This window comes from Rhinatrema bivittatum, chromosome 4, assembly GCF_901001135.1.
Source record: "Rhinatrema bivittatum chromosome 4, aRhiBiv1.1, whole genome shotgun sequence".
Classification (NCBI taxonomy): domain Eukaryota; kingdom Metazoa; phylum Chordata; class Amphibia; order Gymnophiona; family Rhinatrematidae; genus Rhinatrema; species Rhinatrema bivittatum.
The window spans coordinates 278,694,658-278,720,944 of NC_042618.1; the positions used below are offsets into that span (position 1 = coordinate 278,694,658).

The 26,287-nt window shown below is 42.8% G+C and overlaps 1 protein-coding gene across 1 annotated transcript in view; it reads left to right on the forward strand.

Moving 5' to 3' along the window:
• Positions 1–26,287, forward strand: part of CASC1 (cancer susceptibility 1) — a 1,039,813-nt gene that overhangs the window by 842,399 nt on the left and 171,127 nt on the right. Inside the window, exon 12 of the mRNA XM_029600147.1 lies at positions 10,664–10,878. Within this exon, the coding sequence (XP_029456007.1) occupies positions 10,664–10,878 (215 nt within the window). The remainder of the gene's footprint in view (positions 1–10,663; positions 10,879–26,287) is intronic.

Below are 26,287 nucleotides of genomic sequence, written 5' to 3' on the forward strand. Positions count from 1 at the left end.
TGTGGGGTCTGCAACAGAAGATTTATGAGAGGATACTGGAAGACTTAAATAAGTATACCCTAGTGGAAAAGAGGAACGAGGGATATGATATAGACTTTTAAATACCTTAAATATATACATTTTTATCCAATAAAAAATCCTTCAAAGCTGGAAGAAGGATCCATCTGAACAAAATAGGAAAAACACGACTATTGTCAAGTTAAGTATAAAATATTGATAAAAGAAGCTAAAAGAGAATTTGAAATGAAGTTGGCTATAGAGGCAAAAACTCATAATAAAACTTTTTAAAATATATCCAAAGCAAGAAACTGTGAGGGAGTTGGCTGGACCATTAGATGACCAAGGAGTTAAAGGGGCTCTTAGGGAAGATAAGGCCATCGCAGAAAGACTAATTGAATTCTTTCCATCTGTGTTTACTAATGAGAATGCTGAGGAAATACCGGTTCTGGAAAAGGTTTTCAAGGGAATTGAGTCATTTGAGCCAAATCACGGTGAACCTGGAAGATGTAGTAGGCTTGATTGACAAACTAAAGAGTAGCAAATCACCTAGACTGGATAGTATGCACCCTAGGGTTCTGAAGGAACTCAAAAATGAAATTTCAGATCTATTAGTAAGGTTTGTAAACTGTCATTAAAATCATCCATTGCACCTGAAGACTGGAGGCTAGCCAATGTAACCCCAATATTTAAAAAGGGCTCCAAGAGTGATCCGGGAAACTATAGACCCGTACGCTGGGAAAAATAGTGGAAATTATTCTAAAGATCAAAATCACAGAGCATATAGAAAGACATGATTTAATGGTACAGAGCCTGCATGGATTTACCTCATAAATCTGCTTCATTTTTTTGAAGGGGTTAATAAACTTGTAGATAAAGGTGAACTGTAGATATAGTGTTTTTGGATTTTCAGAAGGTGTTTGACAATGTCCCTCAAGAGAGGCTTCTAAGAAAACTAAAAAGTCATGGGATAGGAGGTAATGTTCTTTCGTGGATTACAAACTGGTTAAAAGACAGGAAACAGAAAGAGTAGGATTAAATGGTCAATTTTCTCAGTGGAAAAGGATAAATGTCGAGTGCCTCAGGGATATGTACTTGGACCAGTGCTTTTCAATATATTTATAAATGATCTGGAAAGGGATACAGAAGTGAGTTGATCAGATTTGCAGATGATACAAAATTATTCAGAGTAGTTAAATCACATGCAGATTGTGATAAATTGCAGGGAGACCCTGCGAGACTGGAAGACTGGGCCTCCAAATGGCAGATGAAATTTAATGTGCACAAATGCAAGGTGATGCATATAAGGAAAAATTACCCATGCTATAGTTACATGATGTTAGGTTCCATATTAAGAGCTACTAGGGATGTGAATCGTTTTCCATATCGTCTTAACAATAGAAATCGTGTGGCAGGGCAAGAAAATCGTGTTAGGCACGATTTTTTAGTTACAAAATCGTTAAAAATAGTTTTTTCCGATTAGTGCGCACTAACTTGAGTTAGTGCGCACTAACGGGCGTTAGTGCACACTAACTGAAAATGATACAATTTGACACTTTTCAGGTCAGTTAAGGTCAGTTTAGGAATGAATATGTATTCCTATTGGCTGCCCTCTTATTTATTCATGTTACCAAGGTTGCCACTGACAGTATATGGGGGATGGGAAATGGAAACAGTTGGTAGCTTGACAAAACAAGTAATGTGATCAGTCAATGTGACTAGAACTTGTGCCCTAACCCTGATACCAGGGGTATTGTGATCTTCCTGCACACAGTGCCCTATCCCTATTAATACCAGGAGTGTTGTGATCTTCCTGCACACAGTGCCCTAACCCTGACACCAGGGGTGTTGTGATCTTCCTGCACACAGTGCCCTATCCCTATTAATACCAGGAGTGTTGTGATCTTCTTGCACACAGTGCCCTAACCCTGGCACCAGGGGTGTTGTGATCTTCATGTACACAGTGCCCTATCCCTATTAATACCAGGAGTGTTGTGATCTTCCTGCACACAGTGCCCTATCCCTAATACCAGGGGTGTTGTGATCTTCCTGCACACAGTGCCCTATTCCTGATACCGGGGGTGTTGTGATCTTCCTGCACACAGTGCCCTATTCCTGATACCGGGGGTGTTGTGATCTTCTTGCACACATCCCGGTATCAGGGATAGGGCACTGCATGCAGGAAGATCACAACACTCCTGGTATTAATAGGGATAGGGCACTGCATGCAGGAAGATCACAACACCCCTGGTATCAGGGATAGGGCACTGTGTGCAGGAAGATCACAATACCCCGGAGGAGTGAGGGTCAGGCAGCTCCCCCCTGTCTGTGAAGCCAGCCTCTCACTAGTAATGCAGGGAGGGAGCTGTCTCAGACTTCACCATCCTCCCCCCCCCCCTCACCACACCATTCACTGGCTGGGACATGGGGGAAGTCAGGAGTGAGGGTCAGGCAGCTCCCCCCTGTCTGTGAAGCCAGCCTCTCACTAGTAATGCAGGGAGGGAGCTGTCTCAGACTGGTATCAGGGATAGGGCACTGAGTGCAGGAAGATCACAACACCCCTGGTATCAGGAATAGGGCACAGGTTCTAGTCATATTGACTGATCACATTACTTTTTTTGTCAACTACCAACAGTTTTCATTTCCCATCCCCCCAACCATCACCTCAGTGGGAACTTGGTTAACATCAATAGATAAGAGGGCAGCCAGCCAATAGGAACACATATTCATTCCTAACTGACCTTTACTGACCTGGAAAGTGTCAATTTGTATCATTTTCAGTTAGTGCGCACTAACTCCCGTTAGTGCGCACTAACTCGATTTAACGATTTTTAACGATAAATCGTTAGAATTTCTATTGTATTGTGTTCTATAACGATTTAAGACGATATTAAAATTATCGGACGATAATTTTAATCGTTGAAAAACGATTCACATCCCTAAGAGCTACCACCCAGGAAAAAGATCTAGATGTCATAGTGGATAATATATTGAAACCAGTGTGCTGCGACAGTCAAAAAAGCAAACAGAATGTTAGTAATTATTATTAGGTGAATAAAATAGAAAATGTCATAATTCCTCTGTATCACTCCATACTGAGACCGCGCCTTGAGTACTGTAAACAATTCTGGTCGCCACATCTCAAAAAAGATATATTTGCAGTGGAGAAGGTACAGAGAAGGGCGACCAAAATGATAAAGGGGATGGATCGGCTCCCCTATAAGGAAAAGCTAAAAAGGTTAGGGCTGTTTAGCTTGGAGAAAAGATGGCTGAGAGTGGATATGATAGAGATCTGCAAAATCATGAGAGGTCTAGAACAGGTAAATATGAATCAGTTATTTACTCTTTCGGATAATAGAAAGACTAGGGGGCACTCCATGAAGTTTACAAGTAAGAACATTTAAAACAAATCAGAGAAAATTCTTTTTTACTCAACATATAATTAAGCTCTGATATTTGTTGCCAGAGAATGCAGTTAGGGTAGTTAGTGTATCTGGGTTTAGAAAAGGTTTGGATAAGTTGCTGGAGAAGAAATTCATTAATTACTATTAATCAAGTTGATTTAGGAAATAGCCACTGCAATTACTGGCATTAGTAGCATGGGATCTACTTAATGTTTGGGTACTTGCCAGGTACTTGTAACCTGGATTGGCCACTGTTGGGCTTGATGGACTCTTGGTCTCATCCAGTATGGTATGTTCTTATGTTCAGGCCTAGACAAAAAAGGCTTCAATTGTAGTACCAAACGTAACCCCAAAAACGCAGCTTTAGCTACCTTCTGTATTTGTGGCTTCATAGTTAACCTTGAATCCAGAACCATCCCTAAATTACGGGCCTCATCCACCATTGGTATGGTTATTCCTTCAATATAAAGTTCTTGTTATACATCTTTACCTCACTTAATACATAAAAATACATCCATTACACATACGAGAGATTAATAATCTAACACAGGGAAATCCTACTCTCATTAAGGTGAGGAAGACCACAATCTGTTAGATTAGTTAACAGTAGCCATAGCCAATACCATTCATCTTAACCTTCACAACCTGTCCCATCCCCCATCCTCAAATGATTACCAAGTCACCAAGTCCCAGGTTCTCCTGTCCTCCTGGTTACTGCCTCATGAAGGAGCTCCTAAAGAGGCAAACCCCTTAGGTTTTCAGCAGGGTTCTTCTTAAAAGCCTCCCTGGATGAAGACAGAGGGTTGGGGGCAAGGCCACACTGGTCCAACAGCAAGGGAGAAGCAGAGAGAACAGTAGGCTGGTGCAGGACTCAGCAGCAGATCCCTCCATTGGTCCTCACTGGGTCTTGACTAGGGCAATCTCTTCTTGTGGCAAGGTTTCCATAGATAACACAAACTGGGTCTTGACTAGGGTAGCATATATGCATGTGAGAGATGCATACAATGGAGGCTGTACAGGCAAATCTATCACATGCATATTCACTGTGGATATCCTGAAATTCAGTCTGCTGAGGGAATACACTGTCTAGGACCAAGTCAAGAACCACTGTTCTACATTGCTAGTGCATGTGGAAACAAGAGAAATTTCCATCTAAAATGTGACCATATTTCCGAGCTACATAAGCAGGGTTAGCTAATGAAGCCTGCATATCATGGTAGTAAATAATTATTTGACGAGTTCAAGGGAAAATAGAGAGCCCTGCATCATCATCTGATCACTAATAGGTACTACTTTCTTCATATAATGGTATGACTATTGAAAACAGGATTTTATTTTTAGAAGTTAAAAAAATCAACTTGATAGATTTTGCTCTTTTCCTTGAGCAGCCAACTATAAACAGGGCTTTATTTGTAGACAAAAATGAAGTGGAACTGTGATGGGGTGGGGGCTGAGGTGGGAGGGACTAGGGCCAGTTGTAATCTGTGCAAAGGGAAGGGACCATGACTCGGTTTGGGCTCTCACACACAAATACACAAACATACACTTCACTCTCTTAACATGCTCGATGAGCACTAATGGGCAAAAGACAGCTGGTATTAAGCACTAGATGGGGCTGGGGATGGTGAATCACTGAAGACAATGTAAAGGTTGCTGTGGAGCAGTTGGTGCAGCCTCATAGGAAAACCTAGGAGGCATACGCCAGCAGCTGGTGAACGTGACCTGTAGTGGGACAGACTGGAGCTTCATCTATACCAGCCATCTCTCTCGCAGGTTGAGCCCTTGGGTTCTGGCAGGTTTTAGGCAAGTCCCTAGGGTGATGAAACAAGAACAAGAGTCCAATAGCACACTGGGATCAGGGCAAGCAACAGGCAGACAGAATCAGAGACAGGCCAAGGTCAGGGCAAGCTGTAAACAGGCTTATTTCAGATCCAGACAGAAGGCCAGGCCCATGTGGCAGGCAAAATGTGGTTAGGTCCAGGTGGCAGTTAAAGCATTTCCATCCAGGAAGAAGGTTAAGATCCAGAGAATCAGGCTAAGGGAGACTGAAGACTCTGGACGAGACGAACAAGACAAAGCTGGAAGAAGGAAGCAGGAGAAGAGAACAGAACAAGGCAAGAATGAGGCTGAATGGACAGGCAATGGCTGGAGAACACAAGGCAAAATAGGAGAAGACACACTGAAAATGCAGGAACTTTGGAACCCTTGCAATATGCACTGCAAAGCAGGAGACCTGTTGCTGAGGCAAAGGTGAGCTGTTCAAGAAAGCCCTTATATAGGAAGGGCTGGCTGATGTCATCAGAGGACACCGCAAGGACTTTCCTGCTACAGGTCTTTTAAGACTGGGTACTCCATGAGTGCTTAAGGAGAGGATGGGCTGTGGGAGCATAGGAGGCTGGATCCTGGTGGCATTCTTGCCATGCTGAGACCAGGTGGCATCGGAGGTGAGTGCCACAGTTCACTTGACTACATATGGGCCATGAATCCTAAAAGTACCCTCCCTCCAAAGGCCCTTCCACCAATCTTCTGGACTTGGGATTCCCAGGAAATCTTCTGTGGAATTTCCAATACAAGTGAGGGGCTGTAGGTTGGGACTGGCTCCCACAAAATTTTCCTCGTCCATAGTTTTTCTAAGAAATGAGGTATTTTAATTGATTTTGGACCCTTTGAGAATCTAGAATCTCTTGTACCTCAAATTGGACGTGCATGTTATAAAATCGGGTGTACATGTGTGCACGCAGGGTAGCGCACACACATGTACGCCCGCGTATTCTCTGAAAATCTACCCCAAAATGTCTAGTCTGTCTTAGCACCATGAACCTATGGTTTTGAGATGCCATCCATGAAGTTTGCCTCGCAATTCGTAGGGCTCTTGTCCATTGAGCAACAACTCAGTCCTGTGGTGTACAAACTCAGATTGCCAAGCATCCCTAAATATTGATGACATATAACCACATATAACCAGAATTGCTTTACACTGTTGGTTCTACTACGCTTTCTCATGTCCCAAAAAAAAAGAAGTAAGAATGCTGTTTTGGTTTTTTTCTGTAAGAAAATAACAGACACAAAAAAGGGGTTGAATTAGCAAAAGTTTGAAACTTATGAGCAGTAATGCCATTCATCAAGGCTACGGTTGAAGCACTGACAATTAGCACTGCTGCTCTTAAGTTTCAAACTTATGCTAATTAAACCCCTTTTTGTGGATGTTCTTTGCTCTGCTGTGTATACTTCCGTATCACCCCTCTCCCTTTGTTTCCTGCAATACAAGAGGAGAGGTGGGGTGGGGAGGCATGGGATGGGATGACAGGGGAAGGATTAAGGATCAGAGTGGCTTCTCTTTCTGCTTCAGGCTTACCCCTCTTCTTTTTTTCCCTGCAGGCTGCCTGGGAGGGAGGGGCAGGAAAAGAACACCGCCCCCCGCCCCCTTCTCTGTCCCTTAAACCTGAAAAGAAGTGCCAGAATTGTGTTCTAGGCCATTCCCCCACAAATCAAGCCCTGACTACAAATCAACCTTGACTGATTACAGTATACTTAACCATAGCCTGATATAATAAGATGTGAGTAAAAACATGTGTACTGAACGTAAGCACACATTTTCTTACTCACATGCTAAGAAAATAACTCTTAATGCAATAAGCTAATAATATGCTAATGCTTAGGGAATTTAAAAAAATCATGCTAACCCTAAAATATCTGCACAAATCATATTTTCTGTGCATAAATCCTGATTACAGGACCCTCCACACCACAAATTCCAGGTAGAGCCCTTTGACTAATTCTAGCCCCAGAATTTTACTCAGTTTCTGAGAAGGCCTTAAATTTTCATTATTAAGAAAAAATGAGCTAAGCCTAAACAGCTCTGTATTGGGGAGTAATAGCTAATGCCTTGATTAACATGGGATTTACATAGAGGTACAGTAATTTGTGCACACATTTTTGCTCACAATTGTGCACTACGGGGGTTAATTTTCAAAGGAGTTACGTGCATAAATGTAACTACTATTGTAGCAATTTTCAAAAGCCATTTACTCACGTAAAGTGCACTTATGCGAATAAATCCTATGGACGATTCAATGGCATATATTGTAGCAATTTTCAAAAGCCCACTTACTCGAGTAAAGTGCATTACATGCGTAAATCTGGGTTTTACGCATGTAAATGCTTTTTAAATCAGACCCATAGTTTTTCTGTGCCTAAACATCTTATTGATCCCTCAATGTTACCCTGAATCACATATATGTTCTAACCAGTGTTGCTGCCCAACTCAAAACTTATCCAAAAATGATTTTGAAAAATTTATTATGAGGATGGATGGAAGTTTCATAAAATTTATACGGCACTCACCATCATGCCTTCTTTAATTTAATCATAACTACCTTCCAATCTCCATTTTTTAGAACAAATATTTTAATATTTTAAGTATGGCTTCAACACAAGTATATTACCTCATACCTTTATTTTTTTAACTTTTTTTTCCTTTTTTCTTTACATAATCCACCCTATAAGACCGATAGTATATTTGAATCAATCCATCTTTGAACCACAGCGGTATTTGTGGATCGCCATTTACAAGAATTGGTGCAAGTAACCATCATATCTAAAGGATACAAATACATTTTTTAAATGTATTAAAGGAGGTTTACAATAGTACCAGATGGCACCATTCTAGTTACAATGGATATTCAATATTATATACGCAAGATCCCCCAACAATCGGCGTTAGAAGTTGTGATCAAGGAAATATCACACCACGGTGGGTTAAAAAGGATACCGGGAGATTTTCATGCGTTCTTTAACAAAAATGGTATTATTTAATAACTATTTTTTTGTTTAAGGAAAAATATACCATCAAGACCATGGCATTCCAATGGGATCCTCGCTAGCCCCTGCGGTAGCCAATTTGTATGTGGCAGACTTTGAGGCTAAGTTTATATATACCTCAGAGTGGTGGCAAGTACATAGAGCATTGGGTGGACATTCATTGATATTTTTTTTGTATGGAGGGGAACCGAAGAGCAACTTGGCAGATTTATACAATGGATCAATTCATTGGATCACAACCTAAAATTTACAGGTAATCAGAGTAGGGAACAGATAGCCTTCCTAGATGTGGTAGTCATCATTTCAGGAGAAATATTACATACCACGGTCAATAGGAAATCCAAAGATTGCAATAATATATTGTGTTATGAAAGTTACCACCCATTAGGTTTCAAGCAGGGTATCCCAGTTTTTTCACATAAGGCGGATCTGTGCAACCTTAGCGGAGTTTAATGTATAGGCAGAGCTGCTCAGTCCTTGATAGGGGTTATCCAAGGAAAGTAATAAGAAGGGCTTACAAGAGGGCGAGATATAGTGACAGAGAAATGCTACTGCAATACAAGCCCAATAGAGAGACAAGTAGACTTGTATGTGTCTTACCGCAAAGTACATCAACATCTGTGATTAGACAGTCTATTAAGAGACTTTGGCATATAGTGGCATTGCATGAATCTTTGGTGGAGGAACCATTAATAACAACTAAGAGGGGCCGGAATATTCGTGATCAAGTAGTGCATACACAAGAGACAGCCCATAAAATGTATGGGAAGGGACAACATAAGAAATGTGGAAAATGCACAGTATGTGCCACAACAATTGAAGGCACCACATGGGTTCATCTGACCACAGGCTATACAGTATATAGGCACAATGACATGGATTGTGCCACAAAATCAGTTGTATATGCCATTATATGCCCATGTTTAAAGGTCTACGTGGGACGGACCAGCAGAGCCATTAAGGCTCGCATTATGGAGCACAGATCAAGATTGAACACTGTGATAGTAACAGCCCCTATAGTTCAACATTGTGTGGAAAAGAACCACACTTTTGACCAGCTACGGTGGACAGTTATCGATAGCCTTGATGTTAAGAAGATTAGTACAACATTACTAAATTACCAGGAGCAGTCATGGATTTTTAAATTACAGACTGAACATCCCGCTGGGCTCAATGAACAAATGGAGTGGATGTCGTTAGTATAGAGCCTTCTGATTGGTAGCACTAGTATTCCATGGGGTTTTTTTTATAAAGGAAACAGGAAGTGATGAGGGGAGAGGAACCGACGGTCAGTGTAGAGAGAAGGCTCTGCGTGAGCACAACTAAGGACAGAAATTTCAGTTACAAGTCAGCGTTCGAAGCAAGAAAAAGAAGTAAAATGTTTCCTGAGGAAGCCAGCCCATACCGAAACTTGTACAAGTCGGAATATTGTTACATCATTTTAGTGGACAGAGCGACTCAACATTGGAGTTGTCAGAGACTTTTAAAAGCGAAGTAAATTTTGAAATTTAAAGCATTATCATTGCAATATTACCATTGGTGATTTTCAAAGAATGGAACATTGTTACATCATGTTAGGGGACAGAGCGATTTAATATCGGAATTGTCAGAGACTTTTAAAAGCTAAGTAAATTTTGAAATTTAGAGCATTATCATTGCAACATTATCATCGGTGATTTTCAAAGAACATTAGTTAGGATGTGAAAATATATGGAAGAATTTGGGCCATTTTGATGGTGATAAATTTAGGAGGTGTGCACACACGAATAAGTTTTTAAAAAAGAAAAAAGGAAAAAAAAGTTAATAAAATAAAGGTATGAGTAATATACTTGTGATGAAGCCATACTTAAAATATTAAAAGATTTGTTCTAAAAAATGGAGGTTGGAAGGTAGTTAATGATTAAATTAAAGAAGGCATGATGGTGAGTGCCGTATAAATTTATGAAACTTCCATCCATCCTCATAATAAATTTTTCAAAATCATTTTTGGATAAGTTTGAGTCGGGCAGCAACACTGGTTGGAACATATATGTGATTCAGGTAACATTGAGGGATATATTGAGGACAACCTGAATCAATTATCTCCACCAATATATAGTATTGAAACATCTTATTGAAGCAGAAGTAGAGTTGTGCACACAAATAGATGTGTGCACAGTCGAGCGCACCTTATTGCATCAGACTACCAATCAGGGAGCAAGTAAGGCATTGTAGCAGCATAACATGTACTGAATAAAACAATTTACTGGTCTGTTTCATCAGCTCCATTCATCTCCTTCAGTCTTACATCATTAAATCAACCAGTGAACAGCAATCTTTTTTTCATAAGGCTATCCATCCATTTTACCAGATATTTATTCATTGCTATAATTTCAGTAACTCTACAATAAATGTTTTTGACTTTAAGAATATCACACTAATATTTTTGTATTTTTTCCAAGGAAAAAATTGGAGAACAGACTATATCACCAATAAAAAGTACAACACGAAAGATAAAAAGCTATCATTCAGGATGAATTCTTTTTATACATTTACACTGATTCAGAATTCTCATATTAATATGCCTTACCAGTCATGGGAGCTGCGACCAAAGGATGTGAATACAGTTGAATTTATCATCACTTCTGCTTTTATTGAAGCCCAATTAGAAATCAAGGTAAATATATTTAAAGCATGTACATTAAATCCAGAGTATTTGTTATGCCAAATAAATCTGAGATGCATTTTAACATGTCTAGAAATTTCTAACACAAACTCTTTTTTGAAAGAATTCAATAGAATGAAATGGGCATTCATGCAACCAAATGCTAAAATATTTTTAGTAGGAGAAGGTAAGGAAGTAAATGGGCAGAAAAGATTAGTTATACTGTACATAAAGGGGGCAATTTTCAAAGACATATTCAGGAGTTGTGTGTGCAAAATCAGCATATATATATATATTTTATTTTATTTTTTTGTAATTTATGTATACATTTTATATACCATTGTTCCATGTAAAGATCACAATGGTTTACAAAGTGACATTCATAACGCAACAAACAAACAAACAAAAGGGGGTTATTTTCCAACTCGCGTTTTGGTCTTTCACATGCGAAAAACGCCTTAACGCATGCGAAAAGTACCATAACGCATTGGTGCGATGCAAATTTTTAAAATGGGAGGAGTTGAGGGAGGGATTTTGGGAAAAGTGGGCTGGCTTTGCAAAGTGCAAAGCCATATCGCACAGTTTTAATGCCGAAAACAACTACACCTTATTCATTGGCGTTAAGCTGTGTAATCCCATTAGCTGTGTAATCCCATTAGCAAACCAGGTCAGAGATCTTGGGGCCACCCTTGACTCTAGAATGAATTTCAAAAAATTCATTAACGCCACAACCAAAGAATGCTTCTTCAAGCTACAGGTCCTGAAGCAACTTAGACCGCTCTTACACTTCAAGGATTTCCGTTCGGTGCTTCAAACCATACTGTTTTCAAAGATCGACTATTGTAATGCTCTATTACTTGGTCTGCCCGCTTCGTCCACCAAACCTCTTCAGATGCTGCAAAACGCAGCGGCCAGGATCCTTACAAACACTCGTCGCAAGGACCATATCACACCAATACTAAAAATTCTACACTGGCTGCCCATCCAATATAGAATACTTTTCAAGGCTCTCACCATCATCCACAAATCAGTCTACCAGCAATCCACTCTCCAACTCACCTTCCCACTTGAATTACATACTTCCGCAAGACCGATCAGAACCGCCTACAAAGGTTCGCTCAAGGCCCCCCCCAACAAATCATCGGTCCACAACACTATTCACAAGCGAGCTCTTTCAACAGCAGGTCCACTACATTGGAATTCACTTCCACAAGACTTACGCAAGAACAATGCCATTCAACTTTCAGAAAGAAACTGAAAACCTGGCTTTTTGCAGAAGCCTACCGCTGAAGGATCTCCTCAACCATCACTGACTCTCCACTCCCCCCACCCCCTCCCCAATCCCTTCCCCCCACCCAACCTCACCCTTTCCTTTCTCCCTCTGGACATACCAGGCTAATAACTGCCTAGGATAAACCTATGTTTTTGTATCTTACAGTTTTTGTTGATTTATATATTTTTCTCTCTCTAATTGTTTCTTAGTTAAACTCTGTACTGTCTTCCATTGCCCAGGTTTTATGCTCCCTGTTTAATGTAACTTTACTTTCTACCTTGATGTTAATTGGTTTCCCCTCAGTTACATTGTAAACCGGTACGATAAGACCTAGTCTTGAGCATCGGTATAGGAAAAGAAATTAAATAAATAAATAAATAAATAATATGCCCATAATGCAAATTGTGATTTTTTTGCAAATTGCGTTTTGGACAATTTTAGGCTAGGGAAGGATTGAAGGAGGGAGAGAGAGAGAGCACCTCTGGGGTGGCACCATAGTAAGCAGCTATTTATGCAACTATAGGAGGCCCACCTAGTAACTCGAGGTGAGGTTTAGGCAGTAATGTAGGGAGGTTAAGGGCCACTATGACATGCAGAGTGAGACATACGAACAGACAGTACACTCTTGCGAAGATTTGATGTCCTTCGGAGTGAGGAAACTCACACAAAGATGAGATTTGTACCCAGGTAGAGAGTTTTTGAATAGCCAAGTTTTTAATTCACATTTAAATCTGTTTCTATCTGGTAAAATATGTAAAGTCTTAGGCATAGAATTACAGTCCATCTCTTATTTGCGTCAGGTGTGTGATCCAAATTATGGGAATAGTCAGTAGTCCTTTATTTTGAGATCTTAGTGTGCGCTGCGGATTGTAAGGTTGTAGTGTCACTCCTAACAAGCCGGTGTTATTGGAATGAATGATGATTGAATATTAGCATTAATACTTTATAGTAGATTCTGGATTGTATTGGTAACAAATGCAGTGACAACAGTGTGGGTGTAATGTGATCATATTTCCTGATTCCTAATAATATTCGTGCTGAAGCATTTTGTAATAGTTGTAGTGGTTTGAAGTGGCTTGCTGGAAGACCTAGTAGTAAGGAGTTACAGTAATCAAGGTTTGAGAAATTTAGAGTTTGCAATACAGTACGAAAGTCTGCAAAAGTTAATAGTGGTTTCAATCATTGTAGTATCTGCAACTTGACGTAACCTGTCTTAATTAATTTACTGATGTGCATTTTCATTGTGAGGTTCTCATCTGGCTGTATACCTAAATCCAGTTCTTGATTTGAGGGATTAATTTGAAAATTACTCATGTCCAGGGCAGGTGGTTTAACTATCGATGAGTTACTACTTAGCCAAGTGATTTCAGTCTTTTTGGGGTTTAATGTTAATTAAAATTGTGAAAGTTCTTATTGAATTGCTTTCATATAGGTAAAGAGTAACAAAGCTGTATATTTAAATGATCTGGAGAGGGGGATGTCAAACTGTATGTCATCAGCATACAGGGAGAAAGATATTACTAGATTCATCAGTAATTTATAGAGTAGGATCATGTAAATATTGAATAGTGTTGCTGAGAGGGCTGAGCCTTGAGGGTCACTTGTATCACACTGTAAGTATCAGATATATGGTTGCCTAGTTTGACTTGGAATGTTCTGTTAGATAGAAATGAAGAGAACCATCTGAGTACCCTGTCGTAGATCTCAATGTTTTTCATATGATGGCATTAAAGGTTATGGTCCACAGTGTTGAAGGCAGTCATTAAGTCAATTAGTGCAAGAAAATAAGATTTATCTGTGTCAAGTCCTTGAAGAAGCAAGTCCATTAATGGGAGGAGTAATTTCTCAGTTGAGTGATGTTTCCTAAATCCAAATTGATTTGCGGAGAGTATATTTTAAGAACATAAGAAAATGCCATACTGGGTCAGACCAAGGGTCCATCAAGCCCAGCATCCTGTTTCCAACAGTGGCCAATCCAGGCCATAAGAACCTGGCAAGTACCCAAAAACTAAGGGCTAGACTTTAAAAGCCCTGTGCGCCGGCGCACCTATTTTGCATAGGCCGCCGGCACGCGCGTAAGTCCCTGGGCTTCATAAAAGGGGCGGGAGGGGGCGTGTCCGGGAGGCATGTCGGCAGTCCGGGGGCGTGTCCGGGGTCAGTGGGCGGTCCGGGGCAGGTCTGGGGGTGTGGCGATGGTTCGGGGGCAGGCGGGGGGCGGTCCTGAGTCCTCCGGCACAGCAGCCTGTGCCGGGGGATGCCGAGGCAGCGCGGGCAAGTTACAAAAGGTAGGGGGGGGATTTAGGTAGGGCTGGAGGGGGGGTAGATAGGGGAAGGGAGGGGAAGATGGGGGGGACGCGGAAGGAGGGAATGGAGTCAGGCTGCGCGGCTCGGCGCTCGCAGGCTGCCGATTTTGCGCAGCCTTGCGCGCGCCGACCCCGGATTTTATAAGATACATGCGGCTACATGCGTATCTTATAAAATCTGGCGTACTTTTGTTGGCACCGGTTGCACCAACAAAAGTACGCGCGCGCGTACTGTTTTAAGATCTACCTCTAAGTCTATTCCATGTTACCGTTGCTAGTAATAGCAACGGTAATAGTCTAGTAATAGTAATAGTCTAGTAATAGTAATAGTCTAGTAATAGTCTAGTAATAGCTAGTAATAGTCTTCACCACTTCCGAAGGAAGTGGTGAAGACCAGAACTGTGAAGGACTTCAAAGGGGCGTGGGATAAACACTGTGGATCCATAAAATCAAGAGGCCGTCAATAAAGAGTGGGTGGCTCGCCAGAATGACGGCTACTGCCTGGAGATAATACCCTTATTCAATAAACATACACATGGTTACTGTGACTCCAACATCGCTCTAAGCTACAACAGCAAGAGGAAATGTGGAAAAAAGGATTCGCACTCACAAAGTGGGGAGTAGCTGGCTTGTTACGGCGGTTACTACCCCAAACCAAATAAGCCGATTCTTCACTTTCAATACATATCCAGCATAGCTCTCTGCTTCAACGGCAGGGGAGAAGAAAACTGATACTTCACGCATATCCAGCATAGCTCTCTGCTTTCAACGGACAGGGGAGAAGAAAAAACTGATACTTCACGCATATCCAGCATAGCTCTCTGCTTCAACGGCAGGGGAGAAGAAAAAACTGATACTTCCACGCATATCCAGCATAGCTCTCTGCTTCAACAGCAGGGGAGAAGAAAAAAAGGATTCGCACTCACAAAGCGGGGAGTAGCATGGCTTGTTACGGCGGTTACTACCCCAAACCAAATAAGCCTGATACTTCACTTTCCAATGCATATCCTGCTTCAACGGCAGGGGAGAAGAAAAACTGATACTTCACGCATATCCAGCATAGCTCTCTGCTTCAACGGCAGGGGAGAAGAAAAACTGATACTACACGGCATATCCAGCATAGCTCCCTGCTTCAACGGCCAGGGGAGAAGAAAAAAACACAACCAATAAGGCTGAATAACACAGTCTGGGTAAAAAACAAATAAGCATGGGTGTAGCTTGCTTATTGTGGCGGTTACTTCCCCTAAACCCATAACTAATCAAGCTTTGATATTTTCACTTGTTGCAGCTCCATCCACTGCTCTCTACATTAATGGTGGGGGGTGGAAGGGAAATAGAACCAAAGAGCTAAGAGAAAACAGATAAGTATGAGAAAAAATGTGAAGCTTGCTGGGCAGACTGGATGGGCCGTCTGGTCTTCTTCTGCCGTCATTTCTATGTTTCTATGTTTCTATGTTTCTATTCTCTAACAGATCGATACTCTAAGGCCGCGGTAGAAACAGTGCGGCAGTGTCAGGCGCACCCTCGTTCCCCGCACGCACGGTTCTCTTCACCTACCGCTCGATACTCTCTTCAAATTGCATGCAAATGCATGCCGCGGCTGCGAAGCCTTAGGCAAGCGTTAGGCCCGCGCAACCCATTTTACTGTATAGAGCGCCCTATACAGTATCCTGGGTTCGCGGGCCTAACGCTTCACGGCCCGCGCTGGTATCTGTCATTTCAAATGTCATTTCAAATGACATTTGAAATGACAGGTACCAGGAAGTGGACAGTTATGTTCCCCGATGCTCAGCAAACTTTCCCCCAGCCCCCGCTTACCTGCCCTTGCCCCGTCCGGTCTCCGGTGCAGCCCCCAGTCCTGTCCCCTCCTCCCGAAGCAAAAAAAAAAAAAAAACCCGAAAAAGTAGCAAGGCTCGGGCCCTGCTACGGTAGTCCCTTCTCCCTTCTCCTCTCTTCCCGATTTCGGAGCTCAAGGCTGGCCGGGTGGGCGTGCATTTCATCCAGGCAGAGGGAGCCGGCGGCGAAAGCGGCCTCCGGCTCCCTCTGCCTGGATGAATGCACGGCTCCCGCCGGCAGTGAATGAATGCCCGTGCGATTTCGGCGCTCAAGGCGTGACGTTCACGACGCTTGACATCACGGCATGTGACTGCCTTGAGCGCCGAAATCGCACGGGCATTCATTCACTGCCGGCGGGGGGCCGTGCATTCATCCAGGCAGAGGGAGCCGGCCGCTTTCGCCGCCGGCTTCCCTCTGCCTGGATGAATGCACGGCCGCCTTGAGCGCCGAAATCGCACGGCGCCATTTTGCGCAAAATGGCGCCGGCCGTACGGCAACACGATTCGACTGCAGGAGGTCGTTTCGGACCCCCGCTGGACTTTTAGCAAGTCTTGTGGGGGTCAGGAGGTCCCCCCAAGCTGGCCAAAAGTCCCTGGGGGTCCAGCGGGGGTCCGGAACGACCTTTTGCAGTCGAATCGTTTTTCCGTACGGAAAAACGATTCGCGGTAGGAGATCGTTCCAGACCCCCGCTGGACTTTTGGCAAGTCTTGTGGGGGTCAGGAGGCCCCCCCCCAAGCTGGCCAAAAGTCCCTGGGGGTCCAGCGGGGGTCCGGGAGTGATCTCCTACGCTCCTGACGTCGGGGGACAAAAAAACAAAATGGCGCCGGCGCTACCTTTGACCTGTCATATGACAGGTCAAAGGTAGCGCCGGCGCCATTTCTACAATGCACGGAGGTCCGAGAGTAAAAGATCACACCGGGACCCTTCCTCTGGACTCCAGGTAATTTAAGGCATTTTGGGGGGGGGTTCGGGAGGGGGGGGGATTTATTTTAAAGGGTCGGGGTGGGTTTTAGGGTTGTTTTAGTGTGCCGGTTTTTTCCGCCCTCCACCTTCCCCTCCCCCTTCCCCTGATTTACGATTTTTGACGATAAATCGGGGGAATTGTTATGTATCGCGGCTCTAACGATTTTTGATGATTTAAAATATATCGGACGATATTTTAAATCGTCAAAAAACGATTCACATCCCTATTATACACTATGACGCCTAGATCTCTTTCTTGGGTTGAAGCACCTAATATGGAACCTAACATTGTGTAATTATAGCATGGGTTGTTTTTCCCTATATGCATCACCTTGCACTTATCCACATTCAATTTCATCTGCCATTTGGATGCCCAATTTTCCAGTCTCACAAGTTCTTCCTGCAATTTATCACAATCTGCTTGTGATTTAAACTACTCTGAACAATTTTGTGACATCTGCAAATTTGATTATCTCACTCGTTGTATTTCTTTCCAGATCATTTATAAATATATTGAAAAGTAAGGGTCCTAATACAGATCTCTGAGGCACTCCACTGCCCACTCCCTTCCACTGAGAAAATTGTCCATTTAATCCTACTCTCTGTTTCCTGTCTTTTAGCCAGTTTGCAATCCACGAAAAGACATTGCCACCTATCCCATGACTTTTTACTTTTCGTTGAAGCCTCTCATGAGGAACATTGTCAAACGCCTTCTGAAAATCCAAGTATACTACATCTACCGGTTCACCTTTATCCAGATGTTTATTAACTCCTTCAAAAAAGTGAAGCAGATTTGTGAGGCAAGACTTGCCTTGGGTAAAGCCATGCTGACTTTGTTCCATTAAACCATGTCTTTCTATATATTCTGTGATTTTGATGTTTAGAACACTTTCCATTATTTTTCCTGGCACTGAAGTCAGGCTAACTGGTCTGTAGTTTCCTGGATCGCCCCTGGAGCCCTTTTTAAATATTGGGGTTACATTTGCTATCCTCCAGTCTTCAGGTACAATGGATGATTTTAATGATAGGTTACAAATTTTTAGTAATAGGTCTGAAATTTCATTTTTTAGTTCCTTCAGAACTCTGGGGTGTATACCATCTGGTCCAGGTGATTTACTACTCTTCAGTATGTCAATCAGGTCTACCACATCTTCTAGGTTCACCGTCATTTGATTCAGTCCATCTGAATCATTACCCATGAAAACCTTCTCCATTACGGGTACCTCCCCAACATCCTCTTCACTAACACCGAAGCAAAGAAATCATTTAATCTTTCTGCGATGGCCTTATCTTCTCTAAGTGCCCCTTTAACCCCTCGATCATCTAATAGTCCAACTGACTCCCTCACAGGCTTTCTTCTTCAGATATATTTAAAAAAGAAAAGACAAGTTGGATATTGGACGATAGTTGTCCCAATTGTCAGTTCTACCATTTTTATATTTTAGGATCGACTTTATCCAAGCCCAGCACTACCCGGTGTGCAAGCTATGAATTTGCACAGGGCAGAAGACCTGGTGAGGTGATGTCGGGAGTAGGGAGAAGCTCGCGCTGGTGCCAGTGGACCCGATCCCACTGGCAGCACTGGACATGATCCCACTGGCAGTGGAAGGAGGTCTGTGGTGTTGCCGGTGGACCCAATCCCACTGGTGGTAGAAGGAGCTCCGTGGTGCTGTCGATGGGACCCGATCCTACCGGCAGCAGAAGAGGTTACAGCAGAGGAATCCCTTCTGCAGCTCCTCACACAGTGCTGGTCCCACGGTATTTAACACTCATGGTGCTACAACTTCCTGTATTCTCATGAGCTTGCTGATTTAAATTTATTTATTATTATTTTTTATATACCGACATTCATCTCAATTGAGATATCACACCGGTTTACATTCAGGTACTGTAGGTATTTCTCTATCCCCAGAGGGCTTACAAGTTTTTGTAGCTGAGGCAATGGAGGGTAAAGTGACTTGCCCAAGGTCACAAGGAGTGACAGCAGGACTTGAACCTTGGTCTCCTGGTTCATAGTCCACTGCTCTAACCACTAGGCTATTCCTCCTCCCGGGATCCATACAAAATGTCAATCAGGGCCCAATATATAAAATAACTTTCCTTACTTAGTTACAGTATGCAGGAAATTTGAATACAAAGCTCAAGTTATTTTTGACATGAATCACAAAAAACAAGATTAATATTTTTATGAATTATGATATCCTGGAAATTTTAATCCAGTTTTGGGTTTCAGAGAATACAGGAAGTGCTAGCACCATGAGTGATGAATTACCCCAGTGCCGGCACAGGAAAAGGAGTTGCAGAAGGATTGCTATCCACAAAGTAAAAGGTACAGAGAGGCAGCAGCAGCAGAGGAGGAATGAATGTACATGTGTGTGAATAAATGGGAGGCAGCCTGTGATGACTGTGTGTGTCTGCATAAGAATGGGAGATTGCCTGGGATGGGTGGATGTATGAATGGGATACTGCCTGTACCTGGGCTGCATATGTGTATGTGTGTGTGTGTGAATGGGAGGCTGCCTGTGATGGGAGTGGGTATGTATGTGTGAATGCCTGGAATGGGAGTGTGTGTGAGAGAAAGAGACAATGGGGGGGAGGGCAGGTGGATTCCAACCTGCCAGCAGCTGAAATGAAAATGAGGGCCTAGGGCTTCTGGTAAAACCCAACCAAAGAAGAGCTGGAGATACCTGTGTTTTTGTCTGAGAGGGAGCGTCTGTGTGAATGAGCTTATGTGTGTGTGTGTGTGTGTGTGTGTGTGTGTGTGTGTGTGTGTGTATAAGAGAGGAAAAGGTTTGTGTATCCCACTACTCCACGACAATCCTAGGGTGACTAGAAATCAAAATTTCCCAGGTATGGAGAGCACATTTTTTAAAATCCATTTTAGTTTTATTTTCAGGTGTTATTTGCTGTGTCTGCTGTTTTGAAATATTTTATTGGTGTTTGGGACATTTAAAAAAACTTGTATCAGTTTTTAATTATTTGATCAGCTTTTTTTGAAATATTATTATTATGTTTTTAGTATCATTATGTATTTATTTTATTTCTTGATTTTATTGTTTGATGTTTGAAGAATGGTGATGGTTCTGTTTTTTCGTTGTTGCACTGCATAGAGTGTCTGGTTTCTTGTGGTTCCAGTTCAGTTTTTGTCTGCCCATTTGTATTTTTACTTTATGGTTGCTGTATTCTGTATTTGGTGAGGGTCTGTTTATGTTCTGCATGTGTGACTGAGGTGAGGCATTTTCCTAATAGGAAATGTATTAGTATATTCGGGCTTTCAGATGGTCAAGCCCACACCATACCATACCATATGGGTTCCAAGTGTTTTGGGGTTTTTTTGCAGGGTTTTCTGGTTGGCATCACAACAATGCAGGTAAATATAATATAAGTGAAATTTTGTTCCCTGAGAATACTGTAGTTTGATATTTAAATATAAAATATAAATGCATAACTCTTAAGTATGTGGGGCAGGTTTTCAAAGGCTACGCGCGTAACATACACGTGTAACCTGAGAAAATCTGCCCCTGTGCGCGCCGAGCCTATTTTGCAAAGGCTCGGCAGCGCGCACAAGCCCCGGGACGCGCATATGTCCCGGGGCTTTCAAAAATGGGCAGTCCGGGGGTGGGGCTGGGGGCCTGGTGGCGGTTCGGGGGTGGTCCAGGGGCGTGGCAGTGGTTCGGGGGTAGTCTGAGGGCAGTCACGAATCCTCCAGCACAGCAGCCTGTGCCGGGGATGGCGAGCCAAAATGTTCCCTCCAAGGCTGCTCCGATTTTGAAGTGGCCTTGGAGGGAACGGGGAAAGCCATCGGGGCTCCCCTTGGGCTCTGCGCACGCAAGGTGCACAAGTGTGCACCCCTTTGCGCGCGCCAACCCCGGATTTTATAACATGCGCGCAGCTGCGCCAGGTTGCACGAACAAATCTATGCCCTCGCGTATTTTTTAAGATCTGGCCCTGTGTGTGTAATGGGGCGAGGAGGCACGTTGTGTAAGGCTATAAGGTTCTTCTGGGGCACCTAATACCCTTGCACACTAATTGTTCACACAGGGCAGCAAAAAAGCTAGCACTTGCCCTGGCTTTATCACAGCTTGCTTTAACCCATTTGGAACAGTTCCTTCTGAGGAAGACAGATTAATGTTGTGATTGAGTGATAACTCCGTGAACTTGTTTCAAAGAACTAGATGGAATTGGGACACGTGAGTGAATGGGTGGTTTAATTTCAGTAATGATTTGACTAATTTCCAGTTTCAATACTCTGTCGAACATGGATGCCATTAGAGTATTCAGGTGCTTGTTTGTTGAAGAGCAGATAGGGAATTGTGATTTTTAACTTATTGATTTTGTCTAAGAATACTGTGGCATATTCATTGCAAGTGGCCTTTGTGAAGTTGTAGTTTCTTGTGATGGAAGATGTTGGATATCTAATTAAAATTTTTAACAACCTCAAAGAGCAGTTTAGATTTATTTATTTATTTAAATTCTTTTCTATACCGGCGCAAAGTTATATACCATCGGCAACAGTTTACATGTAGGCACATAAATTAATGTAGGTAGGTGTGTACTATAGTACATTCTAACAGGTGCCACAAAAGGTTCAGTTACAATAAATCGTTAAAGACAATCAATTGTTTAGTGAACTAGGTCATGACCAAGTGTGAGGCAGGGAGGGTGGCTTCTGTGTCTGGTGTGAGCAAGGGAGGGTGTGCTTCTGTGTATGTGTGTGGTGTGTATGTGAGACAGGGAGGGTGCTTCTTTGTCTGTGTGTGGTGTGAGCAAGGGAGGGTGCTTCTGTGTATGTTTGTGGGTGTGTATGTGAGATAGGGAGGGTGCTTCTGTGTCTGAGTGTGGGTATGTATGTGAGGCAGGGAGGGTGCTTCTTTGTCTGAGTGTGGTGTGTATGTGAGCAAGGAGAGTGCTGTGTGGTGTGAGACAGGGAGGGTACTTCTGTGTGGTGTGAGAGAGGGAGGGTGCTTCTATGTGTGTGTGGTGTGAGACAGGGAGGGTGCTTCTGTGTGTGTGTGTGGGTGTGTGTGTGTGTGCGAGAGAGAGATGGAGCATGTTTTTGACAGGCTGTGGCTGTGTATGATTGAGCCCGTTTATAAGTGAGATAGAACATGTGTGTGATTGAGAGCTTGTCTGTAAGTGAAATAGAGAGAGCATGTGTGCGATTGAAAGCCTGGATGTAAGAGAGAGCGAGATAATTGTGTGCTTGAGAGAGACTGTGTGTATGTGTGAGAGAGAGACTGATCAGGGAGATGACTGGTATGTGTGTGCTTGTGTGTGTGAGAGAGAGCCTGGTTGGGGAGATGATTGGTATGTGAGAGATGAAAAACTGGTCCTGAGGATGTGACTGGTGTGTGTTTGTGAGAGAGAGAGAAGAGACTAGTTGTGGTCCCTAAAGAAGAGGACCGTGAGGACAGCTTCAGCAGCTACTGCTGCTTCTGGTGTGGCCTGCAAGGGAAAGGAGTAGGAGAACTGCTGGAGAGGGTAAGTAAAGGTGGCTTTCTAAGTTTCATTTTTTTTGATTTGACTACCATTTTAATTATTGGGTAGTATGTGATGTGTCTGCTGTTTTGAAATATTTTATTGGTGTTTGGTAAAGCTTCAAAGTTTGCAGGAGTCTTTAATTATTGATATTCTATCATCAGCTGTTTTGAAATTATTTTATTAGTATGATTTACTATTATGATTAATGGTTTATATATCTTGATTTTATTGATTGTTTCATGAGGAATGGTGATTTTTGTTTTTCCATTGTGCACAGTAGAGTCTGGCGTGATGCGTTTTACAGTTCAGTTTTTGTCTGCACATTTCTATTTATACTTTATGTGGCTTTATTCTGTAATTGGTGAGGGTTTGTGTTCTGCATGCAAATTCTGAGATGAAGCATTCTTAGCATGTGGTTTCTCTGTAGGGATCTGTAGTAGCTTGGCCTGTTCTGTTTCCTGTGTATTGATATTTTAGATTCTGGTGTAATATTGGTGGTATTCTTTTTCATAGGTAAGGTGTTGGCAGATAGTACTGTGCTGATACGGGAGGACCATGCCAAAACATCTTAATAGGTATGATGCCATATAAATTTCAAGATGCAAAGTTTTCTTGTTGGCATCACAACAGTGCATGAAATTATCACAACAACATTTTTATTAATTTTACCTCAGAATGTTGTTGCAGCCAGGTAAGCTGTTCTCTCCCCACAGCATCACCGTCACACTGAGGTGGACGGTGGTGATGGATCGGGCAGTGGGTGAGATAGAGACCTGGCGCCAGTGTCTTCCTTCACTCCCTCCTAATTCCATGGAAAATGGAGCGCCTTCAGCACAATCTCAGTGCTGCCCCTTTATGCTGGTTGTTGCAGCCAAGTAGGCCATTCTCTTCCCGCAGTATCGCCACCTTAATGAGGTGGATGATGGTGGTAGGCGGTCAGAGTGTAAGTAGCCTCTGTGCATGGTAAGCAACTTTTGAGAAAGACAGCAGTACACATGTACTGTTGCTGCTGTGCAAAAAAGTATGCATGTATATTGAGGGCATTATCCCAGGACAAGCAGGATGCTAGTCCTCACATATGGGTGACATCATTGATGGAGCCCTATTGCGGAAAACTTTCTGTCAAAGTTTCTAGAAACTTTTGACTGGCACTTTGAGCCCACTGAGCATGCCCAGCATGCCATGATATTCTCTGCCACAGGGGTCTCCCTTCAGTTGTTATGCTCAGGCTTGTGAACCCTTGGGCCGACGGGAAGATGGTAGGCTCTCCCGTCGGGAGGCAAGGCAGGAACAGAAGATGTGACCAGCTAACCCTCAGCACTGTAGGCAGGAGCGACTGAAGGTGGACCAAGAGTCAGGACATCGAGGAACGGAGGTGTGTCTTCACCGCTGGAGGTCCGTGGTCCCCCCAGGAGGAGCCTGTAAGGACCCGGACCACTGGGACTTAGGTGGACCTTTGAGAGGTTGAGGAACAGATGTACGGTGCAAGGGCTGACTGGAGCTTCACCCCTGGAAGTCCGCGGTCCTCCTGGGAGGAGCCTGTAGGAACCCGGGCCGCTGGGACCTAGGTGGGCCCTTGGAGGTGATGGTCAGAAGAGGTCCAGGGTCAAGTGCCAGAGGGTCGTCGCTTACCAGTCCGAGGTCACACACCAGAGAATCACCGCTTGCCAATCCAAAGTCAATACCAGGAATCACCGCTAGCCGATCCAAAGTCAATACCAGGAATCAAGACGGAACTGGAACAAGGAGTCAAGACGCCAGAACTCACCGAAGCAAGCAGTCTCAAACAACAGGAGACGTTGCCAAGTTGAGGAATGAGCAGAGGAAAGCCTCCTTTTATACTTCCTCTGCTCTGGCTCATAAGGAACAGCTGTAGGGGATTAAAGGGATCAGGGCCCTTTAATTCTAATGAGGAGGCATGGCCTCGTGCCTAAGGATGGCGGTGGCCATCTTGGATTTCCTCCACGGAGGAAAGGCTGCAGGGACGGTGCGGGGGCAGAGCAGGAACGACTCTCCACCCAGCGGTTAGGCCGGGGGCCCGCACCGGGGCAGCGGGCACCCCCGAAGCTGCCGCGGCGGGTCGCTGCTGCGGATGAGGTAGGGGACCGTGGTCGTGGCCTCCCACGGCTGCGGACACAACACAGTCCTTCGTTTTTCCCCGCTGCTGTTGGCATCGCGGAGCAGGAGCCTGTGTGAGTTTTCTCACATACTGTCTGACTAAAAATCAGATTAAAAACAATTATTCTCTCCCATATCGGGGTCTCCTGTGTTACCAACGGCCAGTGAGTAAAATTTGTCTCATTTTCACTCTCTGAGTAAAAATATTTTTCTTATTTATTTATTTATTTGTTTGTTCAGTTTTATATAACGTCATTCGATGCAGCCATCATAACGGTTTACAAAAATCAAACAGAGAATATACAATTAAAACATATTTGCATAAATTAACAGTGGGAGAGATGAAGGGAAGGGGGTGAGGTGGTGGTGAAAAAGGGGAGGACAAGGAAATAAAGGGAAAAGGAGGATGGTAATAGTCTTGGTATGTATTCATCTTTGGGATAGACTTCTAGCGTTGTTAATTATAAGTTCATATTGCTGCTACAATGGTTGATGCCAGATGTTATTTCAGTATCTCTCTTGCATGGGTCTGGTTGGTAGTATTGATTGAAGTTAGATTGTTGAATTAAATCATTAATGTAGACTTTGTGAAAAAGGAAAGTCTTAAGATACTTCTTGAACGTTTTGATATTAGTTTGAGTTCTCAAATAAGGTGGTAGGGAGTTCCATTTTTTAGGACAGGCAATGGAGAAAGCTCTATTTCTTGTTGTTGATAGATGAGCATTTCTGATGGGAGGAATTATTAGATGAGAAGTGTTATTTGATCGAAGATTCCTTTTGTTATTCTGTGGAGTGATTTTCAAGTTTGTTAGTTTATGGTGATCGGAATGTATTGATTTGTGTATAATGGTCAAAATCTTATATTCAATTTGGGATTTAATAGGAAGCCAATGTAGTGAAGTTAATATTAGGGTGATGTGATCATTCTTTTTTATTCCCAGTTAAAATTCTGGCTGCTGAATTCTGAAGAATCTGCAGAGGCTTGATGTTAATATACGGAAGGCCAATCATGAGGGAATTACAGTAGTCAATTGTTGAGAAAATTACTAGTTGTAAAACTGTTCTGAAATCTACTGAATTTAGAAAGGATTTTATCTGCCTTAGGATTAGGAGTTTATGATATCCTTCTTTGATTTTGGTATTTATGTGGTCATTGTAAGATAGGTTATTATCAATTATGACTCCAAGGTTTCTGGCGTGAGTGACAGGGGATATTGAGTTAATTTGATTGGTGTTATATTGAGTTTTTTGATTGGTGTTATATTGGGTTTTTTGTTCATGATAAGTATTTCTATTTTATCAATGTTGATTATGAGTTTTAATTTTGTAAGGAGTTATTTTATTGATTCAAGTAGTACAGAAGTGTCTTTATATGTTTCATCAATGGAGTTTTCTATGGGAATTAAAAGTTGTATGTCAGCTGCATCGAGGTACTGGGTGATTTAAA